The sequence below is a fragment of the Heterodontus francisci genome, chromosome 2 (assembly GCF_036365525.1).
Source record: "Heterodontus francisci isolate sHetFra1 chromosome 2, sHetFra1.hap1, whole genome shotgun sequence".
Taxonomy (NCBI): domain Eukaryota; kingdom Metazoa; phylum Chordata; class Chondrichthyes; order Heterodontiformes; family Heterodontidae; genus Heterodontus; species Heterodontus francisci.
Genome location: NC_090372.1, coordinates 212,184,651 through 212,204,250, shown reverse-complemented (window position 1 = coordinate 212,204,250; position 19,600 = coordinate 212,184,651). Strand labels below are relative to the sequence as shown.

General features: G+C 47.1%; 1 protein-coding gene across 4 annotated transcripts in view; it reads left to right on the top strand.

Moving 5' to 3' along the window:
• Positions 1-19,397, top strand: part of vill (villin-like) — a 166,685-nt gene extending 147,288 nt beyond the window's left edge. For all 4 annotated transcript variants that reach the window (XM_068015725.1, XM_068015723.1, XM_068015724.1 and 1 more), the window contains 8 exons: positions 775-933; positions 1,458-1,637; positions 2,539-2,684; positions 11,089-11,233; positions 13,628-13,816; positions 15,283-15,357; positions 16,585-16,830; positions 17,838-19,397. In XM_068015725.1, the coding sequence (XP_067871826.1) occupies positions 775-933; positions 1,458-1,637; positions 2,539-2,684; positions 11,089-11,233; positions 13,628-13,816; positions 15,283-15,357; positions 16,585-16,830; positions 17,838-17,951 (1,254 nt within the window). In that variant the 3' untranslated portion in view covers positions 17,952-19,397. The remainder of the gene's footprint in view (positions 1-774; positions 934-1,457; positions 1,638-2,538; positions 2,685-11,088; positions 11,234-13,627; positions 13,817-15,282; positions 15,358-16,584; positions 16,831-17,837) is intronic.
• The last annotated feature ends 203 nt before the right edge of the window (positions 19,398-19,600 follow it).

Genomic DNA, 19,600 nt, shown 5'->3' with positions numbered 1-19,600 from the left:
AGATGAGGGGGAATTTCTTTTCTCTGAGGATCGTTAATCTTTGTAATTCTCAGGGAGCAGTGGAGGTTGGGTCATTCAATATGTCCAAGGCTAAGTTCGGCATTTCTTGAACTGTAGGGGAGTCGAGGGTTATGGGGAGCCGGCAGGAAAGTGGAGTTGAGGCCATGATTGGATCGGCCATGATCTTATTGAATGGCGGAGCAGGCTCGAGGGGCCGAATGGCCTACTCCTGCTCCAATTTCTTATGCTCTTATGCCCTGTGCCGGCTCTTTGAATGAGCTCCACTCCCCTGCACTTTACCCATAGTCCTGCAAATTTTCCCCTTTCAATTATCGACCCAATTCCCTTTGGACTGTTATAATTGAGTCTGCACTCACCGCCCTTCCAGGCTGTGCATTCCAGATCATCATGACTTGCTGTAAAAAACAAAACAAAAAAATCCTCATCTCACCCTGTTTTATTGCCAATTACCTTAAATCTGTGACCTCTGGTTATTGACCCACCTGCCAATGGAAACAGTTTCTCCTTATTTACGCTCTGAAAAATCTGCCAAAACCCTTCATAATTCTGAACACCTCTTTTAAATCTCCCCTTAGCCTTCTCTGCTCTAAGGAAAACAATCCCAGCTTCTCCAATCTCTCCATGTAACTGAAGACCCATATCCATGGTACCCATTGTGGTAAATCTCCTCTGCACCATCTCCAAAGCTTCAATGTCCTTGCTAAAGTGATGGGCTATGGCCATGGCTAACACTCAATGTCTTTGTACATTCAGGGACTGCATGCTTCCAGGGATGAGATCACTGCTTCTGCCTATCAAGCTGTCAGTTTGGACGACAAGTACAACGGCGAGCCAGTTCAGGTGCGGGTGACCATGGGCAAGGAGCCTCGACACTTCCTGGCCATCTTTAAGGGCAAACTCATCGTTTATGAGGTGAGCCTTTCAGCTCTTTGCTTTCAGCACATCGACCCTCATTGCTACTCTTCTCGGAGCTTTTCAAGATAGAGTGGGACAGTTTGATGCTGTTTAAAAGTGAGGAGCACTAACCCTTGCATCGTCTGAGCCTGAGCTTGGACAGTGAGCACTAGCAGTCTATTGGACTGTGGGATGTAAGGGTGGTAGGACAAGCTCAAGGGTGCAGTTTCTAGAAGGTCACTGGGATGGTGATCGTGAGTGGGGAACCTGGCTGGCTTTCCCCACCGCCGAACCCGCTCACAGAGGTCACCATGGATGCCGATGTTGCCACTGCCACCTGGCTGATTGATTAACTCAGCACAGACTGGGGGGGGAGGGGGGGTGGAAATCAAACCTAAGGCTTTCTTGGCCTATCGGTGACTTGATAGTTTTCACCAATAGAGCAAGCATGAGACGGATGGATGGTGGAGCTTCTGCACTGCTCAAATGCCAGGTTATGAACGCTAACTTGGCCCTTTTTTATTGTTGTCCAATGACTGCAGGGTGGAACAGGACGCGGCGGGCAGAAGGAGGACGAGCCGCCCATCAGACTCTTCCAAGTCCGCGGCACAGATGAAGTGAACACCAAAGCCACTGAGGTTCCCGCCCGTGCTTCCTCCCTCAACTCTAACGACATCTTTGTCTTGACGACAGAGCAGACAACCTTCCTGTGGTGGGGGAAGGTAGGCAAACCATAGGGAAGGCATGTGGAGGGGCATCCTGGGCATTGGGCAGTAAGGGAGTAAAGGGATACGGGGCTGGGGCAGGAAAGAGGAATTGAGGTAGAAGATCAGCCACAGTCTTATTGAATGGCGGAGCAGGCTTGGGGGGCTGAACGGCCTACTCCTGCTCCGATTTCTTAGGTTCTTGTCCCAAGTATATGCAATTGAGAACAGGCATCGTTATCATGAGGGAATGGATGTTCTGTCTTGGGCAGTCGAAACAGATTAAATACTAGTTTTCAAAAGGGAATTGGATAAATACTTGACGGAGAAAAAATTGCAGGGATATGGGGAAGGAGCAGGGAGGTGGAGAACTTGATTGTTCTTTGAAAGAGCTAGCACAGACTAGATGGGCTGAATGGTTCCACTCCTTCTGTGCTGCACTGTTCTGTGATTCTTTTCTAAGTTATTGCACAAGATAATAAGGTTCAATGACATTTCTTGGCTCTCATAGTTATCATTGTAATTAATATCTATTATTACCAGTGATTACACACTGTAGTGGAGAATTCATCATGTTACAGGATCTGAGCCCCGGGAGAACACGTCTTGCCAAATTCCATGGTATCAATTCCAGAATAGATCTGCTCCATAATAGAGGGAAATTGAAGCTTCTGCAGAGGCCTGAGGCATGACCATGGAGGGATTTGAAAACAAGGATGAGAATTTTAAAATCGAGGCATTGCTTAACCGGGATCCAATGTAGGTCAGTGAGCACAGGAGTGATGAGCGTAACGGGATTTGGTGTGAGTTAGAACACAGGCAGCAGTGTTTTGGACGAGCTCATATTTACAGAGGGTGCATGGAAGATCTTGAATTTTTCTTGACCTCATTCAAAGTGAGTGGTTGTTCCTAATCCCAGGGATGCAGCGGGGATGAGCGTGAGATGGCAAAGATGGTGGCCAACAATCTGTCGAAGCGTGAGAAGCAGGCAGTTCTGGAGTGTCAGGAACCCACAAATTTCTGGGCCTTTCTGGGAGGGAAAGCACCTTATGCAAGTGAAAAAAGGTAAAGACCACAACAATATCAAACCAGTGAATCACTGTTGGTAATTCTACAGCATACTGTTAATATGTAGCCTAGTGATTTTTTAGGAAGTGTACTTTGTGATATCTCATTGTTTGTCTGAACCTCACTCTGTGTTGGTCAGTGATCGCTCTTCCACTCTCTGAACCTCATTATTGGCTCCTGACCTCATTACAGTCTTGGTCCAAACATGGACAAAACAGCTGGACTCCAGAGGTGAGGTGAGAATGACTGCCCTTGACATCAAGGCAGCATTGAATGAGTATGGCATCAAGGAGCCCTAGCAAAACTGGAGTCAATGGGAATGAGGGGGAAAACTCTCTCCTGTTTCAGCTAAACAAAATAAATGACAGCCATTCGCTAGTTCATTCCTCAGGGCAATGCCTTGACCAGTCAGAGTCAAGCTGCCTGGTTTAAATTTCAAACAAAGCTTGGCAATTGACTGTCAGTCACCATAAACTGGCACATTCTCCATGGCAACGCCTCCACCAATCAGAGTCCACTTTCCAACCAATCAGCACTCCCTTCTCATACAGTATAAATTTGTTATTTCCCTTACATTGGTATTCTTGCGAATTTTCCTGATGAGTGCAAGACCAAAAGCTATACTCCAAGTTCTGTACTGCCAAACTCTCCACTTGCCTGGATGAGTGAGGCTCCAACAACACTCAAGAAGCTCGACACCATCCAGGACACAGCAACCAGCTTGATCGGCATCCCATCCACTAAATTAAGAACATAAGAAATAGGAGCAGGTGTAGTCCATTCGGCCCCTCGAGCCTGCTCCACCATTAATAAGATCGTGGTTGATCTGATTGTGGCCTTAACTCCACTTTCCTGCCTAACCCCCATAACCCTTGACTCCCTTGTAGATCAAAAATCTGTCTAACTGAAAATGTTCAATGACCCAGCTTCCACTGCTCTCTGGGGAAGAGAATTCCAAACACTAATGACCCTAATGAGAGAAGAAATTCCTCCTCAGCTCCAACTTAAAAGAGAGACCCCTTATTTTGAAACTGTGCCCCTAGGTTTATATTCCTCTACGAGGGGAAACATCCTTTCAGCATCTACCCCGTCAAGTGCCTCAGAATATTATATGCTGCAATGAGTATAGGCTCAACCTTTCCACATAAGACAACCCCTTCATCCCAGGAATCAGCCTAGTAAACCTTCGCTGAACTGCTTCCAATGCAAGTATATCCCTCCTTCAATAGGAACTCCAAAACTATACACAGTATGCTAGGTGCAGTCTCACCAATGCCCTGTGCTATTGTGGCAAGACTTCTCTACTTTTATACTCCATCCCCCTTGAATAAATGTAACATTCTATTTGCATTCCTAATTACTTGCTGTACCTGCATGCTAACTTGTTGTGATTCATGTACAAGGACACCCGGATCCCTCTGTACCATAGCATTCTGCAGTCTCTCTCCATGTAAATAATATTTTACTTTTTTATTCTTCGTGCCGAAGTGGGCAAACTCACATTTTCCCACATTATACTCCATCTGCCAATTTTTTGCCCACTCACTCAACCCACCTATATCTCTTTGCAAACACTTTGTATCCTCCTCACAACTTGCTTTCCTACCTATCTTTGTATCATCTGCAAGATCAGCTACAATGCCCTCGGTCTCTTCAGCAAGTCATTCAGATAGATTGTAAATAGTTGAGGTCCCAGCACTGATCTCTGTGGCACTCCACTAGTTAAAGTTTGCCAACTTGAAAATGATCCATTTATCCTAGCTCTCTGTTTCCTGTTGGTTAGCCAATCCTCTATCCATGCTAATATATCACCCACAACACCATGAACTGTTATCTAATGTAGTAACCTTTTGGAAGGCCTTTTGGAAATCCAAATACACTACATCTACTGGGTCCCCTCTATCTACCCTGCTTGTTACATCCTCAAAGAATTCTAATAACTTAAACATTCACTCCCTCCACCACTGACACACAATAGCAGCAGTGTGTACAAGATGCACTGCAGCAACTTGCCAAGCCTCCTTCGACAGCACCTTCCAAACCTGCGACCTCTACCACCTAGAAGGACAAGGGCAGCAAATGCATGGGAACACCACCACCTGCAAGTTCCCTTCCAAGTCACACACCAACCTGACTTGGAACTACATCGCCGTTCCTTCACTGTCACTGGGTTAAAATCCTGGAACTCCCTTCCTAACAGCAGTGTGGGTGTACCTACACCAGACAGACTGCAGAGGTTCAAGAAGGCGACTCACCACCACCTTCTCCAGGGCAGTCAGGGATGGGCAACAAAAGCTGGCTTTGCCAGCAATGCCCACATAGAGTCATAGTCACAACTGTACAGAAGGAGGCCGTTCAGCCTGTCAAGTCCATGCCGGCTCTGTAGAGCAATCCAATCAGTCCCATTTCCTTGCTCTATCCCTGTAGCCTTGCAGGTTTATTTCCCCCAAGTTCCTATCCAATTTCCTTTTGAAATCATAGGTCATCTTCGCCTCCAACACACTCAGAGGCAGCAAGTCTCAGGTCATTGCTACTCGCTGTGTAAAAAAGTTCTTCCTCACATTCCCCCTGCATCTCTTGTCCAGAACCTTAAGTCTGTGTCCCGCTGGTCCTGGGAGCAACTTTCCTTTGTCTGCCTTATCTAAACCTGTCATAATCTTGTACACCTCTAGCAAATCTCCCCACTACCTCCATTGCTCCAAGGAGAACAACCCCATCATCTCCAACCTAACATTGTAGCTAAAATCCTTCATCCCTGGAACCATTCTGGTAGATCTTCCCTGCACCCTGACAAGGACCCTCACATCCTTGCTAAAATGTGGTGACAAGAACTGGACGCAATATTCTGCCTGTCCCATGAAAGAAATTTTAAAAATCTGCGGTTGCCTCTGATGATTCTCCCTCTCTCTCTGAACCTCACTCTGTGTTGGTCAGTGATGATTCTCCCTCTCTCTCTGAACCTCACTCCGTGTTGGTCAGTGGTGATTCTGTCCCTCTCTCTGAACCTCACTCTGTGTTGGTCAGTGATGATTCTCCCTCTCTCTCTGAACCTCACTCCGTGTTGGTCAGTGATGATTCTGTCCCTCTCTCTGAACCTCACTCCGTGTTGGTCAGTGATGATTCTCCCTCTCTCTCTAAACCTCACTCCGTGTTGGTCAGTGATGATTCTCCCTCTCTCTCTGAACCTCACTCCGTGTTGGTCAGTGATGATTCTCCCTCTCTCTCTGAACTTCACTCCGTGTTGGTCAGTGATGATTCTCCCTCTCTCTCTGAACCTCACTCCGTGTTGGTCAGTGGTGATTCTGTCCCTCTCTCTGAACCTCACTATGTGTTGGTCAGTGATGATTCTCCCTCTCTCTCTGAACCTCACTCTGTGTTGGTCAGTGATGATTCTGTCCCTCTCTCTGAACCTCACTCTGTGTTGGTCAGTGATGATTCTCCCTCTCTCTCTGAACCTCACTCCGTGTTGGTCAGTGATGATTCTGTCCCTCTCTCTGAACCTCACTCTGTGTTGGTCAGTGATGATTCTGTCCCTCTCTCTGAACCTCACTCCGTGTTGGTCAGTGATGATTCTGTCCCTCTCTCTGAACCTCACTCCGTGTTGGTCAGTGATGATTCTCCCTCTCTCTCTGAACCTCACACCGTGTTGGTCAGTGATGATTCTCCCTCTCTCTCTGAACCTCACTCCGTGTTGGTCAGTGATGATTTTGTCCCTCTCTCTGAACCTCACTCCGTGTTGGTCAGTGATGATTTTGTCCCTCTCTCTGAACCTCACTCTGTGTTGGTCAGTGATGATTCCCTCTCTCTCTCTGAACCTCACTCCGTGTTGGTCAGTGATGATTCTCCCTCTCTCTCTGAACCTCACTCCGTGTTGGTCAGTGATGATTTTGTCCCTCTCTCTGAACCTCACTCCGTGTTGGTCAGTGATGATTCTCCCTCTCTCTCTAAACCTCACTCCGTGTTGGTCAGTGATGATTCTCCCTCTCTCTCTGAACCTCACTCCGTGTTGGTCAGTGGTGATTCTGTCCCTCTCTCTGAACCTCACTCCGTGTTGGTCAGTGGTGATTCTCCCTCTCTCTCTGAACCTCACTCCGTGTTGGTCAGTGATGATTCTCCCTCTCTCTCTGAACCTCACTCCGTGTTGGTCAGTGATGATTCTCCCTCTCTCTCTGAACATCACTCTGTGTTGGTCAGTGATGATTCTCCCTCTCTCTCTGAACCTCACTCCGTGTTGGTCAGTGATGATTCTCCCTCTCTCTCTGAACCTCACTCCGTGTTGGTCAGTGGTGATTCTGTCCCTCTCTCTCTCTGAACCTCACTCCGTGTTGGTCATTGGTGATTCTCCCTCTCTCTCTGAACCTCACTCCGTGTTGGTCAGTGATGATTCTCCCTCTCTCTCTGAACCTCACTCCGTGTTGGTCAGTGATGATTCTCCCTCTCTCTCTGAACCTCACTCCGTGTTGGTCAGTGGTGATTCTGTCCCTCTCTCTGAACCTCACTCCGTGTTGGTCAGTGGTGATTCTGTCCCTCTCTCTGAACCTCACTCTGTGTTGGTCAGTGATGATTCTCCCTCTCTCTCTGAACCTCACTCCGTGTTGGTCAGTGATGATTCTCCCTCTCTCTCTGAACCTCACTCCGTGTTGGTCAGTGGTGATTCTCCCTCTCTCTCTGAACCTCACTCTGTGTTGGTCAGTGGTGATTCTGTCCCTCTCTCTGAACCTCACTCTGTGTTGGTCAGTGATGGTTCTCCCTCTCTCTCTGAACCTCACTCCGTGTTGGTCAGTGGTGATTCTGTCCCTCTCTCTGAACCTCACTCCGTGTTGGTCAGTGGTGATTCTGTCCCTCTCGCTGAACCTCACTCTGTGTTGGTCAGTGGTGATTCTGTCCCTCTCTCTGAACCTCACTCCGTGTTGGTCAGTGGTGATTCTGTCCCTCTCTCTGAACCTCACTCCGTGTTGGTCAGTGATGATTCTCCCTCTCTCTCTGAACCTCACTCTGTGTTGGTCAGTGGTGATTCTCCCTCTCTCTCTGAACCTCACTCCGTGTTGGTCAGTGATGATTCTCCCTCTCTCTCTGAACCTCACTCCGTGTTGGTCAGTGGTGATTCTGTTCCTCTCTCTGAACCTCACTCCGTGTTGGTCAGTGATGATTCTCCCTCTCTCTCTGAACCTCACTCTGTGTTGGTCAGTGGTGATTCTCCCTCTCTCTCTGAACCTCACTCCGTGTTGGTCAGTGATGATTCTCCCTCTCTCTCTGAACCTCACTCTGTGTTGGTCAGTGATGATTCTCCCTCTCTCTCTGAACCTCACTCCGTGTTGGTCAGTGGTGATTCTGTCCCTCTCTCTGAACCTCACTCTGTGTTGGTCAGTGGTGATTCTGTCCCTCTCTCTCTGAACCTCACTCTGTGTTGGTCAGTGATGATTCTCCCTCTCTCTCTGAACCTCACTCCGTGTTGGTCAGTGGTGATTCTGTCCCTCTCTCTCTGAACCTCACTCTGTGTTGGTCAGTGATGATTCTCCCTCTCTCTCTGAACCTCACTCCGTGTTGGTCAGTGGTGATTCTGTCCCTCTCTCTGAACCTCACTCTGTGTTGGTCAGTGGTGATTCTGTCCCTCTCTCTCTGAACCTCACTCTGTGTTGGTCAGTGATGATTCTCCCTCCCTCTCTCTGAACCTCACTCTGTGTTGGTCAGTGGTGATTCTGTCCCTCTCTCTGAACCTCACTCCGTGTTGGTCAGTGATGATTCTCCCTCTCTCTCTGAACCTCACTCCGTGTTGGTCAGTGGTGATTCTGTCCCTCTCTCTGAACCTCACTCCGTGTTGGTCAGTGGTGATTCTGTCCCTCTCTCTGAACCTCACTATGTGTTGGTCAGTGGTGATTCTGTCCCTCTCTCTGAACCTCACTCCGTGTTGGTCAGTGATGATTCTCCCTCTCTCTCTCTGAACCTCACTCCGTGTTGGTCAGTGGTGATTCTCTCTCTCTCTCTGAACGTCGCTCTGTGTTGGTCAGTGGTGATTCTGTCCCTCTCTCTGAACCTCACTCCGTGTTGGTCACTGGTGATTCTGTCCCTCTCTCTGAACCTCACTCTGTGTTGGTCAGTGGTGATTCTGTCCCTCTCTCTCTCTGAACCTCACTCCGTGTTGGTCAGTGGTGATTCTGTCCCTCTCTCTCTGAACCTCACTCTGTGTTGGTCAGTGATGATTCTCCCTCTCTCTCTCTGAACCTCACTCCGTGTTGGTCAGTGGTGATTCTGTCCCTCTCTCTGAACCTCACTCTGTGTTGGTCAGTGGTGATTCTGTCCCTCTCTCTCTCTGAACCTCACTCCGTGTTGGTCAGTGGTGATTCTGTCCCTCTCTCTGAACCTCACTCCGTGTTGGTCAGTGATGATTCTCCCTCTCTCTCTCTGAACCTCACTCCGTGTTGGTCAGTGGTGATTCTGTCCCTCTCTCTGAACCTCACTCCGTGTTGGTCAGTGATGATTCTCCCTCTCTCTCTCTGAACCTCACTCTGTGTTGGTCAGTGGTGATTCTGTCCCTCTCTCTCTCTGAACCTCACTCCGTGTTGGTCAGTGATGATTCTGTCCCTCTCTCTGAACCTCACTCCGTGTTGGTCAGTGATGATTCTCCCTCTCTCTCTCTGAACCTCACTCTGTGTTGGTCAGTGATGATTCTCCCTCTCTCTCTGAACCTCACTCCGTGTTGGTCAGTGATGATTCTCCCTCTCTCTCTGAACCTCACTCCGTGTTGGTCAGTGATGATTCTCCCTCTCTCTCTGAACCTCACTCTGTGTTGGTCAGTGGTGATTCTGTCCCTCTCTCTGAACCTCACTCTGTGTTGGTCAGCGATGATTCTCCCTCTCTCTCTGAACGTCACTCCGTGTTGGTCAGTGGTGATTCTCCCTCTCTCTCTGAACCTCACTCCGTGTTGGTCAGTGATGATTCTCCCTCTCTCTCTGAACCTCACTCCATGTTGGTCAGTGATGATTCTCCCTCTCTCTCTGAACCTCACTCCGTGTTGGTCAGTGATGATTCTCCCTCTCTCTCTCTCTGAACCTCACTCTGTGTTGGTCAGTGGTGATTCTCCCTCTCTCTCTGAACCTCACTCCGTGTTGGTCAGTGATGATTCTCCCTCTCTCTCTGAACCTCACTCCGTGTTGGTCAGTGATGATTCTCCCTCTCTCTCTGAACCTCACTCTGTGTTGGTCAGTGATGATTCTCCCTCTCTCTCTCTGAACCTCACTCCGTGTTGGTCAGTGGTGATTCTGTCCCTCTCTCTGAACCTCACTCTGTGTTGGTCAGTGATGATTCTCCCTCTCTCTCTCTGAACCTCACTCTGTGTTGGTCAGTGATGATTCTCCCTCTCTCTCTGAACCTCACTCCGTGTTGGTCAGTGATGATTCTCCCTCTCTCTCTGAACCTCACTCCGTGTTGGTCAGTGATGATTCTCCCTCTATCTCTGAACCTCACTCCGTGTTGGTCAGTGATGATTTGCTCTCTCTCTCTGAACCTCACTCCGTGTTGGTCAGTGATGATTCTCCCTCTCTCTCTGAACCTCACTCTGTGTTGGTCAGTGATGATTCTCCCTCTCTCTCTGAATGTCACTCTGTGTTGGTCAGTGATGATTCTCCCTCTCTCTCTGAACCTCACTCCGTGTTGGTCAGTGATGATTCGCTCTCTCTCTCTGAATATCACTTTGTGTTGGTCAGTGATGATTCGCTCTCTCTCTCTGAACGTCACTCTGTGTTGGTCAGTGATGATTCTCCCTCTGTCTCTGAACGTCACTCTGTGTTGGTCAGTGGTGATTCGCTCTCTCTCTCTGAACGTCACTCTGTGTTGGTCAGTGGTGATTCGCTCTCTCTCTCTGAATATCACTCTGTATTGGTCAGTGATGATTCTCTCTCTCTCTCTGAACCTCACTCCGTGTTGGTCAGTGGTGATTCTCCCTCTCTCTCTGAACCTCACTCCGTGTTGGTCAGTGATGATTCTCCCTCTCTCTCTGAACCTCACTCCGTGTTGGTCAGTGATGATTCTCCCTCTGTCTCTGAACCTCACTCTGTGTTGGTCAGTGATGATTCTCTCTCTCTCTCTGAACCTCACTCTGTGTTGGTCAGTGATGATTCTCTCTCTCTCTCTGAACGTCACTCTGTGTTGGTCAGTGATGATGCTCCCTCTGTCTCTAAACCTCACTCTGTGTTGGTCAGTGATGATTCTCTCTCTCTCTCTGAACGTCACTCTGTGTTGGTCAGTGATGATTCTCCCTCTGTCTCTAAACCTCACTCCGTGTTGGTCAGTGAAGATGCTCCCTCTGTCTCTAAACCTCACTCTGTGTTGGTCAGTGGTGATTCTGTCCCTCTCTCTGAACCTCACTCCGTGTTGAGAACTGATGACTTTATGTGAACTTAAGGTTTCAGGAAGAAGAAATTCATTATGACCCTCGTCTCTTCGAATGCTCCAATCAGACTGGACGTTTCATCATGACAGAAATTTTTGACTTCACTCAAGAGGACCTCGATGAGGATGATGTCATGTTGCTGGACACGTGGGAAGAGGTACGAACAGATTCACCCACGGTCATCACCATCGTTACTGAACACATTCATTCCAAAGAGCCTCAGCAAATGTCCTGTTATTTGTGGGGAGCATGGCTGTACTCTTGTTTCCCATAAACCCAAGACCCAATATTTTTTAGGTGACTAGAAGGTGTGTCTGATCCTTTTCCCCTGCCCAGGTTCTCCATCGTCTTCGCTTTCTCTTCAAGATCATGACTTATACCGGATGTCTGCTCCATGACATATGAATCTTCTCCAAGTACCTACACCAACACAGTGAGTGGTGTGAATGTTGATCCTTCACTACAGTGTAATCCTGACTGACTGAAGTCCTCCCTGAACAAGGGCCATTCAGCAGCATCTTGCCTTCACACTGGCTGAGATCACTGGTGCTACAGTAAGGATCAAATCTGACACCTTTCTGCTCTGCATGAGGTGGTGCATTTGGAGCCTTTAGTTTTGTTCTTTTATCACCGTTTTTATTGGGATTCCCCTTTAATGTACAGCCCAGTGAATGTAATACCATGAATGTATAAATTGGTACTGAGTCATTAAACAATCAGCCATGCACCTCCATCAATTTTTGGAATTAATGTGATGAAAGAAATGCATTTACCTTTTTTTTTTACTTTTATATCTCACAAGTGCTCATAACACCCCTTGCATAAACAATTATAAAGTATTTGCAGCACAGAAACAGGCCATTCGGCCCAACAGGTCTATGCCAGTGTTTATGCTCCACATGAGCCTCCTCCCAACCCTCTGCATCTAACGCTATTAACATAACCTTCTATTCCTTTCTCCCTCTTGTGTTTATCTTGTTTCCCCTTCAATGTATCAATGCCATTTGCCTCAACCACTCACTCGCTGTGCTAGCGAGTTCCACATTCTCATCACTCTCGGTAAAAAGGTTACTCCTGAATTCCTTACTGGGTTTATTAGTGACTATCTAATATTGATAGTTTCTGGTTCTGGTCTTGCCCACAAGTGCAAACATCTCCTCTACATTTACCCGATCACGCTCTGTCATAATCTTTTAGACCCCTGTCAGGCTACCTCTCAGCCTTCTGTTTTCTAGACATTTGGTGCCTGTACCTCTGCCAGTGGCTGTTTACAGCACCAGGACGTCAGGACATAAATAGGAGCAGGATTAGACCATACAGCTGCTTGAACCTGCTCTGCCATTCAATACAATCATGGCTGATAAGCTGTGCCAACACCTTCCTGCCCTAGCCCTTGATTCACTTAATGCCAGGAATCTGTCCACCTCAATCTTGAATATACGCAACGATTGAGCATCCACAGCACCCTGGAGTAGTGAATTCCGAAGATTCACAACCCTCTGAGTGAAGAAATTTCTCCTCATCTTAGTCCTAAATGGTCAACCCCATATCCTGAGACTGTGACCCTGTAGCCAGGGGAAACAAACTCTCAGCATCTACAGTGTCAAAATCTCTCAGAATCTTATATGTTTCAATAAGATCACCTCATTCTTCGAAACTCCAGAGAGTATAGGTCCAATTTACTCAGTCTTTCCTCATAGGAGGACCTTCAGTTTTATTTTATTCTTTTATGGGATGTGGGTGTCATTGGCAAGGCCAACATTTGTTGCTCATCCCTAATTGCTCTTAACAACTGAATGACTTGGTCGGCCATTTCTGGGTCTGGAGTCACATGTAGCAGATTTCCTTCCCTAAAGGGCATTCGTGAACCAGATGGGTTTTTACGATAATCAATGATAGTTTCATGGCACCATTACTGAGACTAGCTTTTAATTGCAGATTTTTTTTTTTATTAATTGAATCTAAATTCCACCAGCTGCTTGGGCCTCTGGATTACTAGTCTAGTGGCATTACCACTACACCACCGTCTCCTCTCCTCTCTCGTTTATGGTAACCCCCAGGATGTTGACGGTGGGAGAATTCAGCGATGGTAATGCTATTGAACGTCAAGGGGAGATGGTGAGACTCTCTTCTGTTTGAGATGGTCATTGCCTGGCACTTTTGTGGCACGAATGTTACTTGCCACTTATCAGCCCAAGCCTGAATGTTGTCCAGGTCTTGCTGCATTTCTATATGGACTGCTTCAGTATCTGAGGAATTGCAAATGGTGCTGAACACTGTGTAATCATCAGTGAACATCCCCACTTCTGACCGTATGATGAAGCAGCTGAAGGTGTTTGGGCCTAGGACAATCATGAGGAACTCTCATCCCAAGAATCAATCCAGTGTACTATCACCAACTCTAGGGCATGTGATGAATGTTAGCCTCTTCATAAAGGCTCATAATGGTCCCATGTGCTTTGAGTCTGGGTTGCCTTTCACTCCTAATTGCTGGTGGACTAAGGACCAAGGGTTTAGATCTTGCTCTTACGCTTGTTTTCTGTTTCTGTAGGTGTTTCTGTGGGTGGGCCGATCAGCCAACAATTATGAGAAGAAGGAGTCTGACAAGTCAGCAAGGGAGTACCTTCAGACCCACCCAGCTGCCCGGGACTTGGATACACCAATCATCACAGTGAAACAAGGCTACGAGCCCCTGACTTTCACTGGCTGGTTCAACGCCTGGGATTCACATAAATGGAGAGTAAGTTGGGCATCTCTCACAGAGATCCTCCCACCATTAAACCTTTGAACACTGAGCGCCTTTGATAAATGATTGAAATATATCCACCCTCCCTCCCCTCATTTTAAAGACGTGATTGCCTGTGAAACCCATTGAGTTAAGTGTTCTCAAATAGAACTGGGGGAAAGCTGTGAATCAGCTGTGAATTTTCCAATGAGTTGTTAAAGCTTATTTATCTATCTTTCTTTCTCCTAAAGGCACTGACACATTCCTAGAATCTCATGGCGCAGAAGAAGGCCATTTGGCCCATCTTGCCTGTGCCCTCTCTTTGAAAGAGTCCCACCACACCCACTCTTTCCCCATAGCCCTACGAATGTTTCCACTTCAAATATTTAACCAATTCCCTTTCGAAGGTGATTATTGAATCTGCTTCCACCGTTCTTTCAGGCAGTGCATTACAGATCACAACATCTGGTTGCTTAAAAAAAATCTCCTTATCTCTCCCTCTGGCTTTTTTGACAATTTGTGTCCTCTGGTTACCAACCCACCTGCCAGGAAACAGTTGCTCCTAATTTACTCTCTCTCAAAACCCTTTTTGAACACCTTTATTAAATCTCCCCCTTAACCTCTCCACTCCTAGGAGAACAACACCAGCTTCTCTAATCTTGTCACTTAACTGAAGTCCCTCATCCCTGGTACCATTCTAGTAAATTTCCTCTGCACCCTCTCCAAGGCCTTGACATTCTTCCTGAAGTGCAGTGCCCGGAATTGGCCACAACATTCCACCTGAAGCCTAAACCAGTGTTTTATTAAGGTTTAGCGTAACTTTCTTGGTTTTTTAATCCTCTGCCTCTATCAGTAAAGCCTTCTCAACTTGTGCTGCTACCTTTTGATGCCTCATATACTCACATCCTCGGTCTCTCTATTGCTGCAGCCCCTTTAAATTTGTACAACAGCAACAATTTATATTTATATATCACCTATAATGTAATAAAACGTCCCAAGCTGCTTTACAGGAGCATTATAAAACCAAGTACCATCTATTTCATATTGCCTCTCCTCATTCTTCCTTCCCAAATGTATCACTTCACTCATCATGTTAAACAAGGCACAGCTCCACGGGCACTGCCCCATTTTATTATCGTGCCCAAACTCCAGTCTTTGAGTGGGAGCCCACATAGTGTTGGCAGGCGGTTCAACAGTGGAGATGATCCTCTTCTGCCATCTGTAGGTGAGAGAGTGAACAGGATTCATATTCCCAACCTGGACCTGATGCTGTTCCAAAGCTGGCCACTGGGAGGGGCATCAGAGCAGCCCTCGTCTTCCTCCACCCAGCATTGGAGTCAACTTGATGTCACTGGAGATTCCACTTGCCCCACTCTGCCACCCTTCCCTGTGCCCCATCCACCAGGAGATTGGCCTTGATTTCGATGTGAATGGATCAGGCACATACATGAAGCTAACTTTGCCTCTATCCTGGTCTTTAGACAGGCAATGGAAGCTGCTATGATAACATGAGATGTAAACTGGGAGACGTTTCAGGAATTACACAGATCTCTGTGGTGAGTACCGGCAGTCACTTTATTGACGATTATTGCCTACTGATAGCTTTCTGATTCTGTTCCTGTTTGGTCATTTTTGCTTTTTGGTAAATAACACTTATCAAACAGCTGCTCCGCACACAAGGTGCAACACCTCCTCAGTAAAGGTATTCCTTCTTCTGTCTGCCCTTTCTCCACAAATCATCAGGATGGTGGGGGGTGGGGTGGGAAGAGGGGTCGGGAGAGGGGTGGGGAGGGGGGCGGGTGTTGGGGGACGAGAGTTTCAGGTGTAAAGGAAGGAGTATCTAGAACTTGGAAACAAGGCCCTTGTCAGACATGAACTGATGACGGGTGTTTGCAGTGACTTCCTGATCTTGGCTGACAGGTGATGTCACCTGGTCCTTTACTGAAACTTCCAAGTCCGGTTACACCTCTACCACCTGTCGCAGCCAAAGTGGCAGAGTGGCTGTGTAGCCCTTATCAGCAAATCTCATCTTGGTCTGTTCTCCCTTGGCAACATTTTCCACCCCCCCCCCCAACCCTTTTGAGCACCCCCAACTCGCTCCACGCCTCTCATCTCTCCTTTAAAATCTTCTTCACCCCCGCCCACCCATGTCTTTCTCACTGGGATATCTTCACTGCCTTCCTCTCTCAGCCTCTGCACCAAGTGATTTCTTATCCTCCGTGATGTCAACCTCCATCTCAACTCACCTTACTCTCCTCTCTGAGTTTCTCTGATAGAAAGCATGAGCTGAAGGGGTGAGAGAAAGTGTAGGGAAGGAAAGTGAGTGCGAGTGCAAGAGAGGAAGAGAGATGGAGGAAGGGAGGGAGAGAGAGAGGGCAGAGAGAGTGAGAGATGGAAGCAGGGAGAGAGGGAGAGGGAGCAAGAGAGAAAGTAAGAGGGAGAGAGAGATGGAGGAAGAGAGGGAGAGGGTGAGCAAGAAAGAAATGGAGGGAGGGAGAGAAAGAGGAGAGAGAAGATGAGAGATGAAGGAGGGAAAGAGAGAAGAAAGAACGTACTGCCTTGAATTAAAGTCTGACCAGCATCCCAGAACTAGAAAGAGTGTAAATGGACACCCAGAGGTAGGAACTGTGCTGGGGCTGAAGTGGTGGTAGGTGGAAAAGGGACCTGTCACTCTCCCAAACTTCCAGATTACATTTCACTCTTAAAGGTTATTTAAATTTTCAATAAACGGAGAATCTTGATGCTTTAGGATAAGGTGTTTTTTCTCACATTAACACATCCAGGACCTCAACGACACAGATCTGAACAAAAAGGGAGGAAATAGCTCTGGATCATCCTCGGCTTTTTCCCATTCATCAGCATCTGCTGCCCCGGCCTTCAACTCTGAAATGTCTGGAGGTACCAGTCCTGCTTCCGGTCCCTCCTCCGGGCCCAGCACCATCAATGGGAAACAATACTACCCACGTGAGATGCTGATGAAAAAAGCACTGGATGAGCTGCCCAGGGGAGTGGATCCTGGAAAAAAGGAGGTGAGAAATAAATAGTTTGAACTGTTAAAGAAGGTGCAGGAACAGAGAAATCTTTGACAGCAGCAGGACAAGTTGAGAATGTTATTCAAAAGGCCTATGTGATCCGAGGCTTAATAAACAGAGACATAGAACAAGGAATAAAAACAGAAAAGGCTGGAAATACTCAGGCAGCAGAGTCACCGACCTGTAAACATTAACTCTGTTTCTCTCCCCACAGGTGCTGGCTGACCTGCTGAGTATTTCCAGCACTTTCTGGTTTTTTTTTTTAGATCTCCAGCATCCATAGTATTTTGCTTTTACAAAAGCAATGAAGTTCTGCTAAGCCTTTATCAATTGCTAGTTAGGCCTCAGCTGGAGTATTGTGTCCAGTTCTGGGCAGCATACTTTAGGAAAGACGAGAAGGCCTTAGGGAGGGTGCGGAGGAGATTTACTGGAATGGTACCAGGGATGGGGGGACCTTTGTGCTATGTGACGAGATCAGAGAAGCTGGGGGTTGTTCTCCTGAGAGCAGAGAAGGTTAAGGTGAGATTTAGTCGAGGTTGTTCAGAATTGTGAAGGTTTTGATCGAGTAAATAAGGAGGAACTGTTTCCACTGGCAGGAGGGTGCCCAGAGGGCACAGATTTAAAGTAATTGACAAAAGAGGACAGTTTTTCTTTAATGCAGAGAGTTGTTGTGATCTGGAAATCGCAGCCTGAAAAGACAGTGGAAGCAGATTCAACTTTCAAAAGGGAACTGGATAAACAATTGAAGGGGCAAAATTTGCAGAGCTTTGAGGAAAGAGCAGGGAGTGCAAATAATTGGTGCAAGGACGATATGGTTGTGCTTTAAGACTCAATGAATGGAGCATTAGACAGGATGGGGGAGGGGGAGGGTGGGTGTGGAACAGTTTTACTGGTGAACTGCCCAATAAATCCCCCCCCCCCCCCCCCCCCCCCCCCCACTATACCAACACCATTTTATGCTATTGTTACTTTGAAATAAGCTGGTTGTTCGATTCCTCATGCAGCAATACCTGTCGGACGAAGACTTTTTGGATATTTTCGGGATGACACGAGCGGAGTTTTCCGAAGCACCTGGCTGGCAACAAATAATCCTGAAAAAACAAAAGAACCTTTTCTAAAGGGTTTCCGGACTTTCTGTCTCTGTCTGCTCTGCACATCTTCAGTTTTAATCGATGAGATTCTAGAGTATCTGCAGAGGGTGGGGGAGGGGCCGCTGTGCTTGGGGCTGTGATTAGAAAATAGAAGTCAGGATATACATATATATATTTTCTCTTTTTTCAAATTTTAAGCACTTCGTGTAATGTCACTGATTCTAAAAGGTCAATAGTATAATAGTCTATATTTTATCAAGAGAGTTTTCACCATGAACAGATTCTGTGGATGACCCACAATAAAACAAAACCATCCAAGGAAGGATGTCTTCTATCAAGAGATGCGTCCTGACAGTTTGATGTTGTAATCTCTCAGCTCCACCTCACCGGTGCTGGGAGAAGTTTATTTGTTATTTGCCAATTATCTCAGCATTAGCTCTGCCACTGGTTGTCATATCTGCTGTTACTCGAGATTAGTCAGTGTTAAGAGGCTGTACCTCAGTGGCGGTCACCTGCCCTGCTCAGTTGATACTGAGCCAAATGGGCTGAGGTGAGGTGGCACTGGACATGGCCTCAGTTTGGGAGGAGAGTTGGTGGGGGAGTGAGGTAGGTGGAGAATGGAAATGAAGGGAGCCATTGCCGGGTGATCCTTAGTGAAAGTGTATGCGTGCAGATCATATCGGTCTCAATTATGATGCCCTACACTGTCAAATAGGCCGCTCGCACTTTGGCATCCAAGCCTCACTTGTGGTGAATGACCACCGGCGGGTATGGCACCGGAAGACAGCCATAACCATTCCAACTATCCCTTGGAAACATGACCTCAGCAGTGCTGTGAGGAAAGGAAGAGAGCATATTGGATGGTGTGTGATACAGTCACTGAAGTAATCCAGCAGAAGAGATGGTATCACTCCATGTGTTCGACCTGCAAGCAGCCAAACTGAGTCATGCATCCAAAAATAAAAGGCAGCTCACCATCACCTTCTCAAAGGCAATTAGGGATGGGCAATAAATGCTGGCCTGGCCAGTGACACTCACATCTCTTATCCTTTTGAATATGTTTATGATTTTCCAAGATCTAGCCCCCAGATCAAATCATTAAGACAGCACGATTACAAGTATTAGATAGAGGAGTTCCACTTCCCTCACCCAGCTAGGCTAATCATTTTAGGAGCTCCGATGGACATGCAGCATCTATTGAGGCGGATCGATTTCCAATGCAATCCAGTACGTATGAAAGGGAGAGCCCCTGCCATGCAGTAAATGAAATGGAGGTTACATGATGTTATGTGGCATCATATAACGTTATATAATATTATGTGACATTATGGGGGGTGATGTGACATGTGACACAATGTTATGTGATGGTATCTGACATTATGTGCAGTGGTGTAATATGATGCTATGTAACAGAATGTGGTGTTAGGAATTTCTCAAAGAAACCATTGTCTATGATATAAATTCATCAAAACACTTCAAATGCCTCAATGTTATGTCATACAGAAGTAAGTGGGGTTTAAATGGGGGGGGGGGGGGGGGGCGGAGTGGGGGATGTAATTTTAACCTAACTTTCCCAGAGAGAAACTGACACAATCAGTTTCATCAAATGTTTAGCCTGATTTGACTTTCCAATTGGTGGATGGTATAAAGTAGGCAGCCAGTCCGATCCCATCAGT